This window comes from Lissotriton vulgaris, chromosome 7 (assembly GCF_964263255.1).
Source record: "Lissotriton vulgaris chromosome 7, aLisVul1.2, whole genome shotgun sequence".
NCBI lineage: Eukaryota > Metazoa > Chordata > Amphibia > Caudata > Salamandridae > Lissotriton > Lissotriton vulgaris.
The window spans coordinates 727,547,192-727,569,326 of record NC_141695.1 but is presented as its reverse complement, the minus strand read 5'-3'; the positions used below and the strand labels follow the sequence as shown (position 1 = coordinate 727,569,326).

Sequence of the window (22,135 nt, the reverse complement as noted above, 5' to 3'; positions counted from 1 at the left end):
ATTTTTGGCGGCATACCATTATTTTTGGGACTCGTCGCAGGGATTCTATTTTTGACCCTCCTGCTACGTTATGGCAAGCCTCGGCTCAGACATAGCTCCCATGGGAATGGAAGAGACAATCCTAGCAATGCGCTACCGGGACAGGATAACTAACGTCCTCGGATTGGCCAGGCTGAGAGATCTAAACATGACCTGGTTCCTTTCATTCAGACCGATATGGCAAAATTGCATTTTACCTGTGCTACGGTGTATGCTTTGCGGCGATGAATGCGTGTTGGACATCTGTCTTTCACTTCCATCAGCAGTACCAATGGACGTCGATACTTTGCTCAGTCCAATAACGGCTCACGCATTGTGTTGTCCCCAGCGGCTACCAATCCTGATGATGGCATTCGTGGAGACTCCTGTGCTACAGCCAAGTGGTAACAGTGGAGCGAGTGACAAAAGCAACATCATCCAGGTACAACGTTCTGTGAGCATTGCTGGTCCCGACTATGATGACAGCAATCATTCTCACACCTGCCAAGTTACAGCGCTATCTAATTAGGTTGAACTATCACCTGAATTTGTAGACCAATTCTTTGAGAGCCTGTCTGATACGATGTTCTCACCCGTACAGAAACAATAACTTTTGAGAAGCTTTCCGACACACAGCGTTCCCATGAACTCTGAATTCGGCCTTCAGTTTTGATCAACAAAAACTGCCAAGAGCTTTGTAAATCTATTTTTTTTTAATTGGACAATTTTTTCTAATATTGACCTTTTTTGGCACGAACAATTCTTTGCTTAACGTAAAAACTATTCTTAGAGAACAGAAGCTTCACACTTCTATTTCTAAACACATCTAGAGACATAACAACATAACACCAGCCTCTAGCACACATGTTATTACAATGCATTTTTATGTGATGATTTATCTCGCTTTTCTTCTGTCAGAGATACTTCATGTGTAATTCCTTTTGCATAATCGTTCATTGATTTCATATGCAATAATTTTTTGAATGATTACTATGCTTTAAAAAACGTACAGTACCTAAATTTCATGTATTACAAGTACGCCTATTTCGAATGCATTTATGTATTTTGGGGTGGGCAATGTTACACATGCATCTAATTGCTTTAGTTTTAGTAATTTTGATGGACATTAACCTGTGGAGTGGGTGTTGCGTGTTTATCTAGGTTCCTGATCGATACTGTGACCTTATGCCCCTATTCGGCTATAAATCCATTTATTCCCTATATTGGCATAACCGTTCAAGTGCGATTTTCTGAAAAGTCATCTCTGGCCTCACACGAACAGAGCCACATTCCAGCATAGTTCCCTCTGCCACTTCCTTTGCGACCAATTAGTGCAATGACAGAGCAGTAGTCACTATCTGATATTCCTAGATAACACTCCGAGTTCTTCAACAAGATAAAAACTCAGCAAACCTGGAAATCCCCGCTTGCTATGTTTTGATTAGTAATGGAACTCTAATGAGCAACTGATAACTATCACTTCCTAGTGACATCTTTAATTGACGTCTTATGTCCAGCAAACTTGCGTCAAACCCGGCACCTGTCAGGTATAAATATTACCAACGTTGCCTTAAGCAATTGCCTGTTGTACGAGCTACTGAAGCCAGCTGCCTGCACGACCCCGTGTTGGTAAATCTAGCACTCTGTCGCTGCAGCCTGCTATCCTGTGGTGGTGAAGCTGCTGATACCATTATCGCCGCTAAAGCGCGACCTATGGTGCAGTACGCTTAAGGAGCTGAACAGCCGTCCCTCTGCGAAGACATCCAGCAGATTCCAGCTGCCCGCGGACGCTGTCCCCCCTCCTTCCTCGACGCGCTGAAGAGAAGCCGCTGCCTTTCTCGGGCAGAGAAATCCAGCCACGGCGCTTCCGGTTTACCCTCGCGGGTGACTGGGATATCGAGAGAGACCCCTGAAGGAGATACCAATCCTCCATCATTCTATTCAGAGGTAGGGTGTTGACTAAACCCTTAGACGAGAATTCTTGAAACAAACCTTGGCAAAACCAACTTAACTTAAAGCTACTTACTTACTCCCCTTTCACGTGTTAGGCTTAGGTCAGGCACACTGGGGTAGGCTTAGTTAGGAGCACCAGTTGAGTATGTTAGCCTAATGTATATATGACTGTATATATGTTTTATTACTTTTAAACCATTGTATGGCTAAGAAACCATATCAATGCTTTTACAGTTCTATTTCGCAATACTTATCTTACTGTACATACTTTTTATAATGACAATTATTGCAATTGTGGCAATACATTTCTCTTGTACGAGAAGAAAGACTGTTCAATAAATGTTAACCTTTTATTGATAAACGCCCGTCTCTCTATTCTCTACATCTCGTGAAAGTAAACTGCACTAGACTGACTGAGTGAAATACATGTCTATTGTTTCACACGACCCTAGAGATTGACTCTTGATCTGAGGAGCAAAGTTGTCATGTTGCACGGTTGTTGGAAAACTGAATCCCTTCTTGTCTGTGCCAAGGAAGCTGATCACTTCCTATGCAGAGAAGAAAGTTTCCAGTGACCTCTGAGCTAGTTGGTAACACAACCCAATTAAGTTTAGCATAGTCAGTGGAGGCCTGGAATATCCGCAGTTCCACGTCGATACTACTGTTTATGTTATTCCAATGCGCAGGGCCTAGTGGGAAACTAGGAACTACACTACACCTAATAGTGAGTCCAAATGGTATGTACCATTGTTTTGCGACCACATTTGCTGTTGCAAAACACTCGCAGTTTACCACCCACTTCAAGTCCCCAGGGGACCCCTGCCCCTTTGTGAATGGGTGCAAAAATATTTTTAAGAGCAGACAGTGGTCCCAGGGACCACTGCCTGCCCTTAAAAAACTGAAACTGAAAAGTTTAATTTTTCTTTTTTAAATACATCCCGTTTTCCTTTAACCCCTTGGGCGCGTCCGGAATTTTGCAGCGCTGCGGCAAAATTCTACACGTATGCAGATCGGACGGCCCCCGGCAGTCCGACGCACACGAGCACTGCAGTGTCGGGCGGCCAGGGGCCGTCCTACGCATGCCAGGGGTTAAGGAAAACGGGCAGCCTTTTTTTTAAACTGCTTTATTAAAAAAGTAGTCACAGACATGGTGGTCTGCTGACCCCAGCAGGCCACCATCCCTTGAGGTTCCAGCCATTTCTTATGGGATCGCAAATACTACCTGATACATGAATATTAATGAGGCAGGCAATTATCGACCCCATTAGAAATCGCTGACAGTGTCTGAGATACTGTTGTAAATTGCATTCTGGGAGTTGTAAATTGCGAGCCGCAAAGCGATGCAATTTGCGACTGTATATCTTTGAGCACAAGCAGACTCTAATTATCAAAACAATTATTGGTCCTATATTGACCTATTCAAAATAATGAGGCTTTTCAAAACCAAAACGTTTCAGTTTGTAGGCTCTGTCAAGTCATTCACTGTGCAGAATGAGAGATCTACTGCCTTTTCCCCCACACTTAATAGAAACAAAGCAAGCCTGTTGACTTTAACATAAACATGACCATGTTGTCTCTACCTAGAGTGACCCATCAAACACTTTAGGCAGACCCAAAGTATACATTGACATCAACATTAAATCTTCTCAGGAGTTACCAAACATTTACAATGGCCAGACCTAAAAGGGGATAGGTACTAAACCCCTTCCTGTTATATTTGTCAAAAGCTGCCAATGTAAAACTCATTCCTATTGTAATTGTCAAATAGTTCAAAACGTAAAGATTCTTCCAATGGTGTTTATTGTCGGGTCATAAAGTAAAGCTGCCTCCGTTCTGCATTTAGCACTGAGTTCACAACATAAATGACCTTTTTATAATATTGGTTGACAAGTTCACAATCCAAAATCCCTCCCTTCTGTATTGGCCAAAGCGTCACCCCATGCAAAGCTTCTTTCTCCTGTTTCTGATCTGGAGCCGGCATTAAGAATGTACCTATCAGTTAAAAGCAATGGAACTACGTGTAAGCCAGCCTAACAGAACTATTTTTCAATCAAATACTAGTAAGGAAAATCAACATTTGGATGGAGCTGTAGCACATCCCTTTTTCTGGTGATCACATGAGCACTTCCAGAGAACTGCACTGTCAAGTCAGGCCTAAAAAACAACTAAATTCAAAATATTAAGGCTTGTTGGGGCATGGGGTAGGAGGTAACCAAAACCATTGCCTACTATGGTACTGCAACCTCGAGACACACAAAAGAAGGATATTATTTGTACAAGCCGCTATTTTGCTTTGGACCAAAAATAGACGCTAGTTTTTTAAAGAAACTATTTGGGGAAGATGTGCTGCCATCCATAAAACACTCAATGCAATTTTGAAGAAACATAATAAAAAAAATGCTCCTATTGAGAAAGTTAAACACCAATATGTAAGACTCCCAATATTTGTTTCGTAGTAAGTAATGTTTGGCATATTGTTTCTAGGTAACAACGAACCATTCAGTTTGGGAAACAATGAAGTCAATGGTTGGTGTATTCTTGAAGTTCAAGGAGGCTGAGTACATTGATCGAATTACGTTGGGGGTGTTCATTGTTATGTTCAGCATGTCATTCTTTCCCCTGCTGTATTTCCTGACACTTAACGTGGCACGAGAGAAGGAGACACACAAGGACTTACTGAGGATGATAGGCCTCTGTGATTCTTCATTTTGGTGAGTGCAAATGTTGCTCCTACTAACGCATATCACACTACTGTTTGCTGCATGAATTTGCATCACTTAAGCCTGAGTATTGTAGCATTAGATGTCGGAACTTTAACTACTCTCTTCCGATTTTATACTCTGTATTGACATTTATTTTAGTATGTAGGGTTCAATAGAAGATTCTTTGAAATCTATTATTATAAAATGAATGCTGCATCTAAAATCAGATAATGTTATTGCATTTGTTTATGCTTTATATGTATTCATGGAAGTTGATTCATCGAAATTCCAGAGGTAGCAGAAGTGACATAACACACATTTTGACCTCAATAACATTACTAGAAGTTACCTAATGTGACTTTTGACACTAAATATTATTTGGATGTCATGTCAAATGACCTTAATCCTGATGACAAAACAATTGCTGACTGAAATGAAGATGGACCACAACAGGTAAGGAAATCCTCAATGGTCCCCAAGTCTTATCACTCCTCCCTTTCTTAAACACAAATAACTATGTCATTGCTAATTTGCACTTAGCATTAAGTATATGACCTTATAAAAAATTAAAAGAAAACTGGAGAATATAAGAGAATTTAACATAGTATCAGAAAAACATAAACTTAACAATAGGGCAGACATGTTCAAAGAGAATAATATAACATATAATCATCAAATCTTCCATACAACGTAATCTCCCCTTGGTTTCGAAGCACTCTTCATTGCACTTCCTCACCAAAAAGATCAGTCTGCATTTTCTCACTCTCCAACCCCTCAACATTCTTCAAACAATCATGAACTCCTACAATCTTCCTCCTATTTCAACATTTTCTTCATTAAGCAACAATGTATACTTGTTTACTTCCTGTACCATAAAAGGTCCGGAAACTTTAGACTCACACTTGTTAGCCATCTGTCCCTTCAACATCCAAAGCCAATATCCTACCTGGTAATCCACACCATTTGCTATTCCTTCCTGAAGATTGACTTTTCTCTCTAGACCATTGAACAACAAAGCCCTGGGTTGTGGCATCTCATAATCTCAAATGAAGATTTACCATGAGGGGTAGAGAAATATGACCATTACTCTTATGGACTGCTTTTCCTCCAGTCCGTACAACTTCCAAGAGCCAGCTTTATCCCTTCTTTGAGTGTTTATTCCACCTCTCCACCAAACCATTTCTTTGTGGATCATACAATAAAGACCATACATTCTCAATCCCATATCTTCCCAGGAAGCCCCTCAAGGTCTCAGGCACAAACTATACACCATTGTCTCCAGCACCCCCTCTCTGTCACACAACTCATTCAAGAACCAGTACTTCTGTAGTAATATGGTCAACAAACTGGACTTCTGGCCAGAAAAAATAATAGTCACCTACCACGACGGTGAACTTAGGATAGCTTCCCAAAGCATACAACAGTCCCATAAAATTGACTGCAATTTTCTTTTGTGCAACATCAGACTTATCCCAGCTCACCAGAGAGAATTTCACCAACCTTTGTGACTTATCACTCCAAAGACAAGGTACACATTATGCTCAACATCCCAGTCAAGTTATGGCCACCAGTACTCAGCTTAGATGTGAAATTTAGTGACACTCATGCCAATGTGCCCCTCGTGTGTAAATGTCATGATTCTCTCTCTCAGTTTTAATTATACCAAAACTCTCCTCTCAGCAACACACTATCCACCACATACAATTTGGTGCTCACCTTGTGGATAAAGTTTGCATCACCGGAAGGTGGATCCTTAACTGGGCAACCCTCAATCAAATATTTCATCACCTCCTGCAACACCACATCACACTCCACCTCACCTGTCCACTCCTGATAGGATATTCTTCCTTCAGTGACAGCCATCACCCTGGCCACCATGCACCCATCAGTTTTCTCAATGTCATCCCCAGTTCCACTGGAAGGCAAACTGGGATCACCTCAATTAGGCTGTGTGTGCTCGGCAACCTCCTTCCCTACTTGCCACAATCTACAGTGGCGCTCTCCTTGTATATGGGCGAGTTGCTAAAAACACAGTTGCACTCAAGCTACAGCTCAATCGGTGCACAGCTGAATTTTCACACATCATGCAGGGATTCTTCACTGTAGGTCTCCCCAATGGAGTTTGCTCCCTTCAATGCTCTCCTCTTCCTCACAGGGTGCACTGGTCTTGGTAAGCAGGCAGGCACTGGTGCTTGAGGCTCCAGGGCAGGGGGGTTTTGGTTTTCCTGTGTGATGTCTCCTCACCCAGCAGGGGGACTAGCAGGCCTTGGCCCGCAATCCTCGTCATAGGCATATGTCCTGCAGAGCTTCCACTTTTCGCACAGCCCATCTGGCTGCTTGGCAGATGAAACATTTTTAGGAACTCAACCTCTCATTCTTATAGTCCTTTTCCAGGCACCAATTGTGAATTAGGATCTGGGTCTTTGAACTTTTATGTTGGGGTTCTGCTTCTTTTAAAGTGGACACATCTGCTTTTTATCTTCCTTCGTGAAAGAGGTATGCCACAGCAGGCATGGCTCCGGAGCTGATTGTCCACAACACATTTCATGGGTGTGACCAGAGTTCACACCTGGATGCCAGACATAATGATATGTGCATTAAAAGGTTAATCCCAGACCCCCAGCTGTAGTCTGTAGGATTCTCTTATCCACCCATATCTCTTCCTGAGATGTGTACAGTCCCCTTCTTTGAGATCTATCACTGATTAAAGAGCAGTCTTTTGAAATGTAAAGTGAGTATCTTCCTTTTCTACCTAGTGTGTCCCTGCCCAACTCAGAGAAATGCAGCAATACACCCATTCAGTGTACTTGCATAGCACACTTTCTGTTCAGTACTAATACCTCTAAGAATTGTACCCTTATGTGTACACATACACTCAGCACACACACTCTGTACACACTGTTCAGCACTGATGCTTTTCTATCTTTAAACAAGGGTGTGTTACTTTAAAACACACACAGCCAGCACAAAAACTCACAATATGCAAATCAGTCTGTCCCTGGCCCAGTGCATCATGGGAACAGGGCAGACTAAACTACCAAGCCAATTCTTCACCAGAAAGGAGACAAGCTTCCGGGGACCGGTTTCTGGCATTTCAGCCGTCATCGGCCCGGCTTGCTTGAATCCTGATGGTGCAGTGAGCAAGGGACTCATGTCTGAATATATCCTGTCACACCTATAGTGGCCAAAAAAGATTCAGAAAAGGGGGTGGTGATGAACAGAGTGTCTGAATTGGCTTGGTAGTTTGGTCTGCCCTGTTCCCATGATGCACTGGGACAGGGTCAGACTAATTTGCATATAGCCAAGTTCTGAGCTGGGATGGTGCAGTGAGCTAAAAAACGGTGATGGATCAAGCCCTGATCTTTGGACTGGGTAAGAGTGGTCTGCTTAATTCAGACACTCTGTTCATCACCACCCCCTTTTCTGAATCATTTTTGTCCACCATAAGCCTGGAAGGGTATACTCAGATGTGAGTCCCTTGCTCATTGCACCATCAGGATTCAAGCAAGCCGGGCCGAAGGCGGCTGAAATGCCAGAAACCGGTCCCCGGTAGCTTGTTTCCTTCCCAGTATAAGAATTGGCTTGGTAGTTTGGTCTGCCCTGTTCCCATGATGCACTGGGCCAGGGTCAGACTAATTTGCATATAGCCAAGTTCTGAGCTGGGATGGTGCAGTGAGCTAAAAAACGGTGATGGATCAAGCCCTGATCTTTGGACTGGGTAAGAGTGGTCTGCTTAATTCAGACACTCTGTTCATCACCACCCCCTTTTCTGAATCATTTTTGTCCACCATAAGCGTGGAAGGGTATACTCAGATGTGAGTCCCTTGCTCACTGCACCATCAGGATTCAAGCAAGCCGGGCCGAAGACGGCTGAAATGCCAGAAACCGGTCCCCGGTAGCTTGTTTCCTTCCCAGTATAAGAATTGGCTTGGTAGTTTGGTCTGCCCTGTTCCCATGAAGCACTGGGCCAGGGTCAGACTAATTTGCATATAGCCAAGTTCTGAGCTGGGATTTTGCAGTGAACTAAAAAACGGTGATGGATCAAGCCCTGATCTTTGGACTGGGTAAGAGTGGTCTGCTTAATTCAGACACTCTGTTCATCACCACCCCCTTTTCTGAATCATTTTTGTCCACCATAAGCGTGGAAGGTTATACTCAGATGTGAGTCCCTTGCTGATTGCACCATCAGGATTCAAGCAAGCCGGGCCGAAGACGGCTGAAATGCCAGAAACTTGTCCCCGGTAGCTTGTTTCCTTCCCAGTATAAGAATTGGCTTGGTAGTTTGGTCTGCCCTGTTCCCATGATGCACTGGGCCAGGGTCGGACTAATTTGCATATTGCCAAGTTCTGAGCTGGGATGGTGCAGTGAGCTAAAAAACGGTGATGGATCAAGCCCTGATCTTTGGACTGGGTAAGAGTGGTCTGCTTAATTCAGACACTCTGTTCATCACCACCCCCTTTTCTGAATCATTTTTGTCCACCATAAGCGTGGAAGGGTATACTCAGATGTGAGTCCCTTGCTCATTGCACCATCAGGATTCAAGCAAGCCGGGCCGAAGGCGGCTGAAATGCCAGAAACCGGTCCCCGGTAGCTTGTTTCCTTCCCAGTATAAGAATTGGCTTGGTAGTTTGGTCTGCCCTGTTCCCATGAAGCACTGGGCCAGGGTCAGACTAATTTGCATATAGCCAAGTTCTGAGCTGGGATTTTGCAGTGAACTAAAAAACGGTGATGGATCAAGCCCTGATCTTTGGACTGGGTAAGAGTGGTCTGCTTAATTCAGACACTCTGTTCATCACCACCCCCTTTTCTGAATCATTTTTGTCCACCATAAGCGTGGAAGGTAATACTCAGATGTGAGTCCCTTGCTGATTGCACCATCAGGATTCAAGCAAGCCGGGCCGAAGACGGCTGAAATGCCAGAAACTGGTCCCCGGTAGCTTGTTTCCTTCCCAGTATAAGAATTGGCTTGGTAGTTTGGTCTGCCCTGTTTCCATGATGCACTGGGCCAGGGTCGGACTAATTTGCATATTGCCAAGTTCTGAGCTGGGATGGTGCAGTGAGCTAAAAAACGGTGATGGATCAAGCCCTGATCTTTGGACTGGGTAAGAGTGGTCTGCTTAATTCAGACACTCTGTTCATCACCACCCCCTTTTCTGAATCATTTTTGTCCACCATAAGCGTGGAAGGGTATACTCAGATGTGAGTCCCTTGCTCATTGCACCATCAGGATTCAAGCAAGCCGGGCCGAAGATGGCTGAAATGCCAGAAACCGGTCCCCGGTAGCTTGTTTCCTTCCCAGTATAAGAATTGGCTTGGTAGTTTGGTCTGCCCTGTTCCCATGATACACAGGGCCAGGGTCAGACTAATTTGCATATAGCCAAGTTCTGAGCTGGGATGGTGCAGTGAGCTAAAAAACGGTGATGGATCAAGCCTGATCTTTGGACTGGGTAAGGTGGTCTGCTTAATTCAGACACTCTGTTCATCACCACCCCCTTTTCTGAATCATTTTTGTCCACCATAAGCATGGAAGGGTATACTCAGATGTGAGTCCCTTGCTCATTGCACCATCAGGATTCAAGCAAGCCAGGCCGAAGACGGCTGAAATGCCAGAAACCGGTCCCCGGTAGCTTGTTTCCTTCCCAGTATAAGAATTGGCTTGGTAGTTTGGTCTGCCCTGTTCCCATGATGCACTGGGCCAGGGTCAGACTAATTTGCATATAGCCAAGTTCTGAGCTGGGATGGTGCAGTGAGCTAAAAAACGTTGATGGATCAAGCCCTGATCTTTGGACTGGGTAAGAGTGGTCTACTTAATTCAGACACTCTGTTCATCACCACCCCCTTTTCTTAATCAAAAACTCACTATGTGCATGCTGTACAATTCTTCACCCATCACATATATTACTTCACACAATCAGGACATGCTGTCCCTGCACACTCACTGCACAGCAATACATCTCTCATGTAATGTATTCTTCGCAGGCATACATACACCCAGCACATGTACTAACCACACATGCACTGAAGAGTACCTCTCTGTTCTTGTACTAATAACACAAACTCACTGCCCCTGTGCCACTATGCATCACTCCATATCACTCCATATCTTACCTGATGTAGGCCAAGGGTGAGTTAAGCACACAACAGCAGTGCTTTTCTAAAGTTGAATGAGCCTGTAGGCCTCACTCCAGTTACTTAGGGTAAAATGGCCCTGATCACGACACAGTATGTTCCCATCACTGTTCTTGTTGGTGAAGGTGGTAGCCTTCCACCACTATGAGGGTGTCACTTTGGGCACCCCCCTCAGTCCAGCAAGATTGCATTCTGTGAGACCGGCCTATGTCTTGGGGCACACACATGATCCATATTTGCCCACAACAAAAAATCTGCATTAAAGATCCAGAAAACTGTCCAGTTAGGCACTTAGTGACTCGTTTTCAATATTTTGCCATAGGGCAGTGCCACAAGCCTTCCTGCTCCACTGCCCAAAAGCAAAAGCAAAAGCACTGTGTATATCAGATATGACGCATTCTTATCCTCTTTCCCTGTGCTGGCGCCCAATTCGCTAGTATGTGCCTATGCAGGCACCATTGCATCATGGTGCAATGGTGTCTGCGATGTGGGAATGATTGTTTTTGTGCAGGAAGGGACACTTTTCTGTACAAAAACAATCAAAAGAGGTAATGTTCTCCTTCCATTTGTGCTGCAGAATGCAGCACACATAGAAAGAGGAAAAAACAAGGATAAATAAGGTTATTCTCCCTTATGCCTCCCATGGGGAGATGTAGGCTTTTGATGCATTCCCAAGTTTACAGAATGTTGTAAATCTGAAAATATGTGTGTTACTTGGGAACACCCATAGCAATGCCCATGGCACTCCTCCCCATCACACTGGTAGGGACCACGGCGACTTAGACTGCGTTGTCTCACAGCATATCTACAAAGCCATGAAAAGCCATGCAGGGTGGCATTACGTGGCCTTGTAGACATGGCACCCCACTGGAATGTCAATAAAAGTGACGTTCCAGTGGCACACAGGGACATGTATGTGCGGCTTTAAGTGAAGGTGTACACATCTTTACCATGTAGAGGTGTTTTCTGTCCAAACAGCTTGTTTCTGAAGGAATGCTTTCCTTTATCTATAAGGATGTCCAGGTTTTGGTATTCAGTGTATTTCTAGGATATAGACTGCACCTTTGTAATCATAGGAACCTTTGGTCTAATCCATCCTTCTGAAGAACAAAATGACTTGAAAAATCAGCAACTCAGTTGCTCACCACAGTGATTTTTCTAAGTGAATATCCTTGGTCATCGTTACCAGGCTGTAATTATTTTAATATTGTTTGCTGAGTTTCATTACTCAATAATTTAATGAATGAGTCTGACTGATAAATGAGCCACCAGAAACACAAAAGCCTAGATTATGACTGCCTCTGTCATTAACAAATAATGCACAGGTTTGCACAGGGGTCGCGGTACAAGTTGGTCAGAGTTTACCACACTGTGGAATTACTGGATGTGATAGTTTTCGAAAGGCAGATAAAATTGGATAAAATCTGACAACATGAAACCATTTTTAAGGGGTGTAAATAATTTTGCAAACCCCTCCTTAAAACTTGTAATCAAGGCAATAACCTTCTGGTATACCCGAATTACAGAATGCCATGCAATTATCTAACAAAAAAACATTATTATGTGTAAATGAATAAAGGAGGAATACCGCAATGAAAGAGATGGTACCATTAATTTTAGAGGAACTTGTAAGACTTCTGTTTAATAGCTTTGATGCCAGCTTAGAACTGTACTGACCAATTCATAAGTGAGGCACGTCAAATCTGTTAACCTGTTACTGCACAACAGACATTAACATATTTTCTCTATTTTTTCAGGCTGTCTTGGGGTCTCCTGTATGGTGGATATATATTTATTATGGCCAGCCTTTTGGCAGTGGTCACAAAGTATTTGTTGATATATCTTTCCAGTTACCTTGTGATGTTCCTACTTTTCTTCCTCTACGGTAGTTCATTAGTAAGTCTCCTTTTTATACATGAGTATTTCTGCTTGTTTGTCAGGTATTTAAAGTTTTTGTGCTGTACTCCTCTACTTAAGGCAATTAGTGGCTATCTAGGGATAAGAGTTTACTTTCTGAGATGACAGGATTGGAATAAAAACTGTGCTAGCCACATCTAAAAGTGTTATAACTTCTTATATCCATTGAAAGAATGAAACAAATTACCACTTGAATGAAATGTTGTAGTGTCAAATCATTACTTCACTGTAAGTCTCCAACCATGTTGTAAACCATGCTCTCTCTGATGCAAATCCTGCCATGGGATTCCAAAGCAATTATAGCTCTGTTTTCCTGTTATTCTCTAAATATTTCCAGGCGTGAGTTAGTAAGCAAACAGTTCCATCATGCTATGGCTGGAAGACAACATTGAAAAGAAAAAGAAACAGTAGCTGAACATTAAAGGCTCAAAAATTGGGAAGATTATAGGTCCTGTGTTAAGATACCGAGGAGACTGGTGTTAATGTATAATGTGAAATTATATAGCATATTAAATTAGGTATTTAGTAATCTCTTCCCCCCCCCCCATGTGTCCCCACCCAGCTCATAGGATTGCAGCAATACAAAAATCTGTCTGGAAGGATTCCTCTCCCTCTCATGTTTTACCAGGTATGCCTCTGCATCCCAAATCGGAACCCAGAGGCTTCCATACAATGTACCATTGCAGGCAAACTCACTTAGTGTACATTCATAGCACATTTTTGTTCAGCACTAATACCACTATGCAATGTACCCTAACATGTAAACATTATTCAGCACACACCCTCAGGGCCTGATTCACAAAGGTCCTCTGCACTTGTGGTGGAGGCCCCCATAATCATGGTAGGACCTCCATACTGGGAGTTACCCATTACAGGGCCTCTGGCACGAGTGCACTGATATTTAGAAGTCTTCAATTTCCCTCCATTGTGTCCCCACCCAACTCACAAGAATGAAGCAATACACACATCTGTGTGTGTGGGGGGGGGATTCCTCTACTTCTCATGATTTACCAGGCAGGCCTGAGCTTTCCAAAATGGAACCCAGGGTCATCCATACAATATGGTATTGCACCAATGTACCATAATATTTACGTACTAAGGGCCCGATGCATTGACAAACCATTTGGGATTTCCTAATTGCGAATCCTTAGGATTCGCAATTAGAAAATCGCAAAACGTAATGCATGAAAGTGTGTTTAACTCTTTCTGCGATTCCTAGGGTATCTCATACCTCATGAATATTTAAGAGGTAGGTCACAATTTGCGACCCCCTAGGAATCGCCAAAATCACAGGGATCACGGCCTGCTGGGGTCAGCAGACCACCATGTCCATGACTGCTTTTTAATAAAGAAATCTTTATTTTATTGTAAAGCAGCCCGTTTTCCTTTAAGGAAAATGGGATGCTTTACAAAAGAGAAAATGAAAACTTTTCCTTTCACTTTTTAAGAGTAGTTTGTGGCCCGTGGGACCACTGCCTGATCTTAGAAAATGCATTTACAAACATTGACAAGCTTCAGAAGATTGCTGTTTTGCTTTCAGCGAATCGGCCGTTTGTGAACGCAAAAACTGCTTGATGCATCTGGCCCTTAGATCCTTATGTGTACCTTGCACTTGGGTGTTTCATTTTGGTTTGGCATAGGTATTGTACTGGAATTGTCCCTTCTGGTAGAGAATAATATGCTCACAGATTGTTTAAAACTTTGACCACTTGGTATGTTTGTGCCTTGTCTACATGTATACACAATCTAACAAAAACAACAATTTCTATGTGTTGCTTTGTACAGCCTGAGAAAAAGCAGCTGAACAAAACGATATCATCTTTATTAATTCTCAAAGGACAAGGCTAGGATATTCCATGCAAATTATGTATGCTTCATAAGCTTGAAGCACCAAAACACTAATTTATTACAGTAATGGTCTAGGGGGAGGGGACAAGATAGATGCACACCATGCATGAGACATTAATTTAAAATCAAACGTATATGAATGAGATCCAGATGTATTGATTGAACACTCAGTGTATGGATGACATTTTTCTAAATGTTGTGCATTAAGCAATTTTCTAAAAACAAAATAAAAATATATCTATTAAGGTTAGTCTGCTAGTCTGTCATATACTGAATTGTCACTGACATTGGGTGCCTTGCCCAGTGTACACCCTCACTAAGTGGCAATGAGGCAAAATAATTGAAAACAATATTTATGTTTTTGTGGAAACGAGAAGGAATGAAAATGAAACAACGATATATATATAAATAAAAAATGTAGCATATTTTTAAAAAATAGGTCAAACATAAATGTTCCCAACTTAAAAAACGTTTTTAATTTAAAAATGTTTTCTATAATATTCAAAAAATTTTTATGACGATACAGGTATACATTTTTTGAGTAACTTTTCATAGCAAAATTTTGATGAAATCCAATGACGTTAAGGAGCAATTAGACATGCTGACCACAATCATCTAGATATGACTAATAACACAACTGAAATGAGTGATGTTATTTATTAACATCCTCATTTGGATACATTTCATGTATATATGTTTTGTACAGATTAATGTTGTGCCCAGAGTAAAGCGAAAAGGAAGGGGGAGGGAAGTGGTAAGTGTTTGTGAGGATTGGGGTTGTGTAGAATAGTTTCAAAAGGCAAATTTTGGTTGACATCACATGGGCGTGTTATTATAGCCCCGTGCATTTCTAACAATTGTAGAATCCTATCCCATTCAATAAGACACAGTAACTAGGATCTGTTGATTGTGGGTAGGTGTCGTAAAAAATGGAAAGTCGACGTTTCGACCCCTGGTCAATGTAGGTTGAGTGGCACCTTACTTTGGGGTCATCATCAGGACTAGAACGTGGTGTGAGGGGTTGTGCACCAATAGTTAAAAAATATATGAATGAGCTAACGAAAAACACCTTTCATATGTATAAACAAACGCAAATGAAATATTTACCAAAAAGCCACCTTTGATGAGTGGCAGCCTCTACGGCTAGTCGTTGGGCCCGTAGGCTCCTGATAAACAGAGAGCGTCCTTTTTCCTAAGAAATAGGTCAATACATGAGCAAGTGGGTTATTATTGGTGTATACCCACAAAGAAACAGCTTAATTACTTGCAAGATTGTGTATTTACATTATTATCAAAACCCAGCCGGGTTAAAAACGGAATACTGAGGATATAATGATCAAAACGGCAGGAGGGTCAAGTGCCTCTCAACTATTGGCAAATTCAAGGGCACTAAAATGTGCTGATATCAACAGCGTGTTTGGAAGTTCAAATTCAAATTCAAATTCAAATAAGCTTTATTCGGTCTTTTTAAAAAACCATAAAAGCAACAAAAAAGAAATACATACATGCATATATAACTCATCAATTCATTACAAGGTTAAAAGAAAACCGACTATTTAAAACCAACTAGAATCAATTTAGCGAATCAACTAATCAAAGTACACAGAGTCCCCTTCACCAAGTATTATAATTCAGTACTCGGGGGCCAGGATAAAAGTCATGCAAGTCCCAGATACAGATAGGGCCATCTCCAATTTTGGGCTCGGTAGATCGTAGATAGGGGACAATGTTCCTGTGTTTGAATTTAATTAATATCAAGTCTCCCGGAATGTCTTTGGGCAACATACCTAGCCACCCCACCCTCCTGACGCTCAGGATTCCGCCATCTAGAGCAGGTGGCAGCGGTCTGTTGTTTTTGAGCCAAAAGATGGCTTTGTTCAGCAGGTCCTGGCGTTTTTCAAGTTTGCCCTGACTAAGTGCAGGGACCCCAGAGAGAACGGTCACATGTGGGGCGGCTTCACGGGGTAGATTAATTTGATGCCTTCTTTCTTGGAGTATCCTAGGAGCTATGAGAGGGACATGTGCGGAATTAGAAGTAACATTGCGGCCACTTGGAATGGGTGTATTAAGAGGGGAATCAAATGTTCGTGCTTTCCTGTGAGCAATGGACGTAGGCTTTTCATGATTAGTAGGGAGAGTAGGACAAATGGGTATAGCAGAATTTCCAGTGAATGGATAAATCCTTTGTACTGTTTTTTCTATACTGGTCAACCTGTCCCCCAGATCGTTGATTTTTGTGACCAGGGGTGATAATGCAGAGTTTAACAATCGGTCAATGTGAGCCAGTAGGGTCAGTTGGAGGGGTGATATAGAGTCATTTGTTCTAGTCCCCGCCTTATCCGGCGTTAATAAAGTTGGGTTGGGTGGTGATATTGAGGGGCTACAGCACATTTGATTGACTTTAGATAGATTCTCATCGGTGATCCTTTTGCTGGTAGAGCCCCAGGACAGTGTGTTAGCTTGAGAAATAATTTTTTCGGGGGATAAAAGTACGTCCTGGGGGGTGCAGTTTATGTGGTCAGTGTCTCTGCCCACTATAGGGGGGGTTGATATGTCAGGGGCATAGTTTGTGTCACACAGGGCATTCAGCTCCTCCCAGATGGACATAGTTATTGGACAACAAAAATCCGGGAGCGACACTAGGCTATTCAAAGCGATAAAGATAAAAGGGTTGAGAGTCTCTGTACCTCTCCCTTCGATGGGGCCAAGTGGGGTGGCCCGTCCCGTCCTCCTCGGGTCCTCTGAGGGCCACAGAGGGCCCGCCCTTTGCCCGGGCTTAGCCCGCCGTCCCGCTCGCGTCCCACGGAGCGGAGCTCTCCTTTTAGGCGCCTCCTGGCGCTTCGGTGGTGGTGTCAGGAAGCAGCGCCGCCGCTAAGGCTGCAGGGGGGTGTAGTCCCGGAACGGCGGCGTTGTGGGCTGCACAAGTGAACTCCTGGCGGTGGCGGCTACAATGGGGGCTTGCTCGCCTCCCCCCTCCTCCAAGCCGGTAAGTAACAATGACCCCCGCGCTCCGCTGAGCGGAGCTCTCCTTTTAGGAGCCTCCTGGCGCTTCGGTGGTGGTGTCAGGAAGCAGCGCCGCTGCTAAGGCTGCTGGGGGATGTAGTCCCGGAGCGGTGGCGCTCTGGGCTGCACAAGTGGACTCCTGGCGGTGGCGGCTACAATGGGGGCTTGCTCGCCTCCCCCCTCCTCCAAGCCGGTAAGTAACAATGACCCCCGCGCTCCGCCGAGCGGAGCTCTCCTTTTAGGTGCCTCCTGGCGCTTCGGTGGTGGTGTCAGGAAGCAGCGCCGCCACTAAGGCTGCCGGGGGATGTAGTCCCGGAGCGGCGGCGTTGTGGGCTGCACAAGTGGACTCCTGGCGGTGGCGGCTACAATGGGGGCTTGCTCGCCTCCCCCCTCCTCCAAGCCGGTAAGTAACAATGACCAACTGTTTGGAAGTAAAAAGATGGCCCCATCCGGGTTCCGCAGTACAAACAATAATCACATCATTTTCAAAAACAATTTAAGCACGAGAAGGACAAAGAGAGAAGCAAAACAGACTCGCCATGGTCGCAGCTAATACAATGGACTGATCGCATTAAGCCGTGACTGTGTTAAAAAAACATTCTCTGGCACTAAGGCTAAACATTGTACACATAGTAAAAGAGATAGTGCAGTCGTTCGAAATACCTTATTAGTATGAAACAATCCTTATACTCGGGTATTGGGGAAGTCTTCTCAAAATCTGGCAAGTGGTACGGGCAATAAACGGGCTTCAATCTATGTACGGGAAAAGCATAAGGGCAGCAGCCCCTGTAAAATCTTAATCCACAAGGGGGCATCAACTTACTAACTAATTGGGTGCTCAAACAAGTCCATTACTCACAGCCGTGGTCTCCGTCCTTCTCTCACGCGTCAGTCATGAAGAGTGCGGGCGGGGCGGTGTTTGCTCCTTATTTAAGCTTACAGCGCGTGCATCCGCAGCAGCTCAGTGCTCAATTCCCATTATTAATACTGCATACTTGCGAGGGTTTTTCACTTAGGAACCATTTGGTCCTACCATGTCAGAGAGGGAAACACTTTCTTATACTGAAGAATACATTAACAGCTTAATTCAAGGCGAGTCTACATCCACCTTCCTATCGTCCAGTACTCCCAATATTGATTTCTCGCTCAATGAGAAAATCAACAAATTGGAGCGCTTAGAAAAGAAACTGATCTGCACCAGACTCCACGGCCACCTTCTCACCAAATACCTGCATGCAAATATAATACCATCAGGATTGCAGGTACGTAACAAACCAGCCATATTTGTAGACCGCCCAAAATTCAAAGAAGGATTCAGTTTTGTGGCAAACAATTGCTCGCTCCATTGAATGGTGTAGGGCGTGGAGACAGCACTCAAGCAGGTTGAAAAATTGCCGAAAGAAATTCACGATCTGAAGTTGGAAATAAGTGGTGACTCCGCCCTTACCAATGTGAAAGAAACTCTTAAAAGACTAGACTAAACGATCAAAGACTTTGAAGTAATTACACAAACCAAGAAACTCAACAAATTAGCGAAATGCGTCCATTTCTATGACAAGAAAACAACATACCCGTACCTCCAGGAAGATTATTATAAGCTGAATACCCAAGGCCATTTCTTCAATAGAGGAAGAGGAGGATACAGAGGTTACAGACATCCCACTACCTTCTCGGATTCATTCTCTCTGTTATGGAGGAACTCCGCAGAGGTGCGGACTCTAACGCCAGCCAAGCCTTAATCCTCCTGGACTTGTCGGCAGCCTTTGACACGGTCGACCACTCCATCTTGGTCGACCGTGTCAAGGAGGCTGGAATTGGAGGGACGGCCCTTGATTGGGTTCGTTCCTTTTTGACGAACCGCCACCAATCTGTTCGAATTTCCCAATTCTCGGCGGACAGGATGAAACTCACCTGCGGAGTCCCGCAGGGCTCGTCTTTGTCTCCACTCCTTTTTAATTTATACCTTACCCCCCTGATCCGCTCCCTCCGGGGAAGGAATGTCACTGCATTTAATTATGCAGATGGCATTCAGCTCATCTTCAACCTTGACTCGCAGGACGCGGCCCAGGATTTCCAGTCCACCCTTTGCCATATCAGCGACTGGATGGGCGCTCACCACCTTAAGCTTAACCCCGACAAGACGGAGCTCGTTCTTGTCGGAGGCCCAGCCAATCCATGGAACTCCACCTTCTGGCCCCTCTCCCTTGGCCCCCCTCCTAGTCCCGCTGAAAAAGTAAAAAGCCTAGGGGTCTACATCTCGCAAGATCTTTCCATGAATCATCAGATCAGCGCTACAGTATCCTCCTGCTTCCACCAGCTCAGAAAAATCCGGAAAATAGCTCACTTCCTGACCACTGAAGCTCTCACCCTGGCGCTGTTGGCGCTAGTCATCTCTCGGATCGACTACGCCAACGCCCTATACGCAGGCATTCCACAATATCAAATAAAGAGACTTCAGTTAATCCAGAATCAGGCCGCCCGTCTTATCCATCGTCAGCCAAAACATCACCACGTCCGTCCCCTCCTCAAAGCCCTTCATTGGCTTCCTGTGTCGGAGCGCTGCAAGTTCAAACTTGGCTGCCTAACCCATAAATCCCTGGCCGGTATCGGCCCCTCTTTCATCTCCTCTCTTGTTCATCCGTACGCCCCCCCCCAGACACCTCCGATCCTCCCATCACGCCCTCCTCCAGACACCTAGGTACAGGCGTAAAAAGCACGGAGGTCTTAGATTCTCCTTCTTGGCCCCCTCACTCTGGAACTCCCTACCTTTAGACCTCAGACTCTCCTCTTCCTATCCTCACTTTCGCTCTCTCCTAAAAACTCACCTTTTCCGCGGTGTCTATACATAAAGTTCTTCTTTCTCCCCTCTTTGCCTCCTCCTGGGTTGGTGATCAGCGCCAAGAAACCGTCCGGTGAACGCAGCGCTATACAAATCCTTTTCACATTACATTACATTACATTACATTGTGCAGCACAGTGAGTGAGAACGAACAGGCGGGACCTAACGCGGGGTACCAATAACAGGAACCATGGTACCAACCTCAAGGTCAATACATCTCTGGAATTCCTTTTTTAGAGGACACTCAGTGGAGACCGCCCAGGGGATGAGGGTACTATAGGAGCACACCGCCCGACCCGGACAGACTCAACACCAACAGACAGGGGACACCAGACGTCCCCAGGGACAGAACCCCAAACAGGTCAAGTTCCACCGGGAGAACCACGGCGATATCAATACCAGACAGAGAACATACAGATGGTAACATCAGGCAAGAGTCCTATCATCAACCTATCAGGACACACCTTGTCAGATGATGAAACCAAGATTCTGACTAAGGGATTATCATTTGTACCAACCTCTTTCCCCAACCGTTTCAATGTCAAGGCAGAACTACATTGTTTTTTTCGGAAAGTACGACTACGCCATTTATACAGACATTCCCCTTCATCGCCGTCCACATCCACCACTGGAATGAGACCACCATCCACATTCATGCCACCCAGCCACATGTCGTCATACAAGATCCTGACAATTGAAAATGTTGTAGCACGAGATATCCATATGTAAAGCACAACATAACCAAAGGGGAAAGTTTTCCAAATCCTGAGCTACGGCTGGCATTCTAAAGTAAGCGAGATTGCTGCTCGGTTCTGATCTGCTGTGTTAGACACGGCACGCAACCTTAGCCTCATTGGGTCATTATCATCTATGCTGCATGATCCTTCTTGTCCCGCTCAAGAGATGGGCTATGATCAAATATTTTTCACTAAATCAGGAGGCCGACCCCGTGCCCCCCCTTACATATAATTACATCGCAACCACATGTTCCTCATTTTTGTAACTATTGCCAGCATTTATGAGATGCAAGCATGTCCCGCGTTTGCTCTTTTGGTTTAATTCACAACGCCCTTCCCAAGAGGATTGAACTACTGTAAAGCACTAGCAGTAAATGTGACAAGGCGCGCACATAGACCACACTCAGTCTTCCACACTGAGCCCCGACCGGCACTCCATGAGTAGTTAATTCAGAGACCGGGCCCATTGCCACCATTAGTCTTCTTAATATGTATGAGGCCACTCACACCTTAATTTGTTATCCTATTTTAATGTATGAGCCCCAGCGCATCCGAAGACTGTCTACAATCTCTCTCCCTTCACGATAAGAGTGACCTCTGGTTTTCTTTTCTAGGTTATACTGGATTCTTCCCTTAACATCTGCAAGCGGACCCTCCTGCAGAGTTCTTAACCTTCCCACCCAGATTCTGGGGAAAAGCTTGATTGTTCCCCACGGGTTGCTAGCTGAGCCAGCTGCAGACCCTTACTAAGTCATCAGGAATAAGTAAGATCCCTCCACCTCTCAATCACAAGGTTTTCTGTGGTAGTCACTCACCCTCCAACCTGTGAATTTTTTCTGTTTTCCCTCTTTTCCCCCTCCAGGAGCTCAAACTAGCCCATTTCTCTCATTATCACGGCGGATCCCCTCCCCCGTCTTCTTACCAAGTAGGTATTGTTACTGAATACATTAGTAGCACTCACACCAATTTCTGCCAGCTCTTTAACACCA

At 44.3% G+C, this 22,135-nt stretch overlaps 1 protein-coding gene across 2 annotated transcripts in view; it reads left to right on the top strand.

The window, feature by feature from the left end:
- The window catches only part of LOC147702338 (ATP-binding cassette sub-family A member 9-like), a 1,822,583-nt gene that overhangs the window by 123,638 nt on the left and 1,676,810 nt on the right, over nt 1-22,135 (top strand). For both annotated transcript variants that reach the window (XM_086930970.1, XM_086930969.1), the window contains exons 5-6: nt 4,456-4,682; nt 12,560-12,698. In XM_086930970.1, the coding sequence (XP_086787096.1) occupies nt 4,456-4,682; nt 12,560-12,698 (366 nt within the window). The remainder of the gene's footprint in view (nt 1-4,455; nt 4,683-12,559; nt 12,699-22,135) is intronic.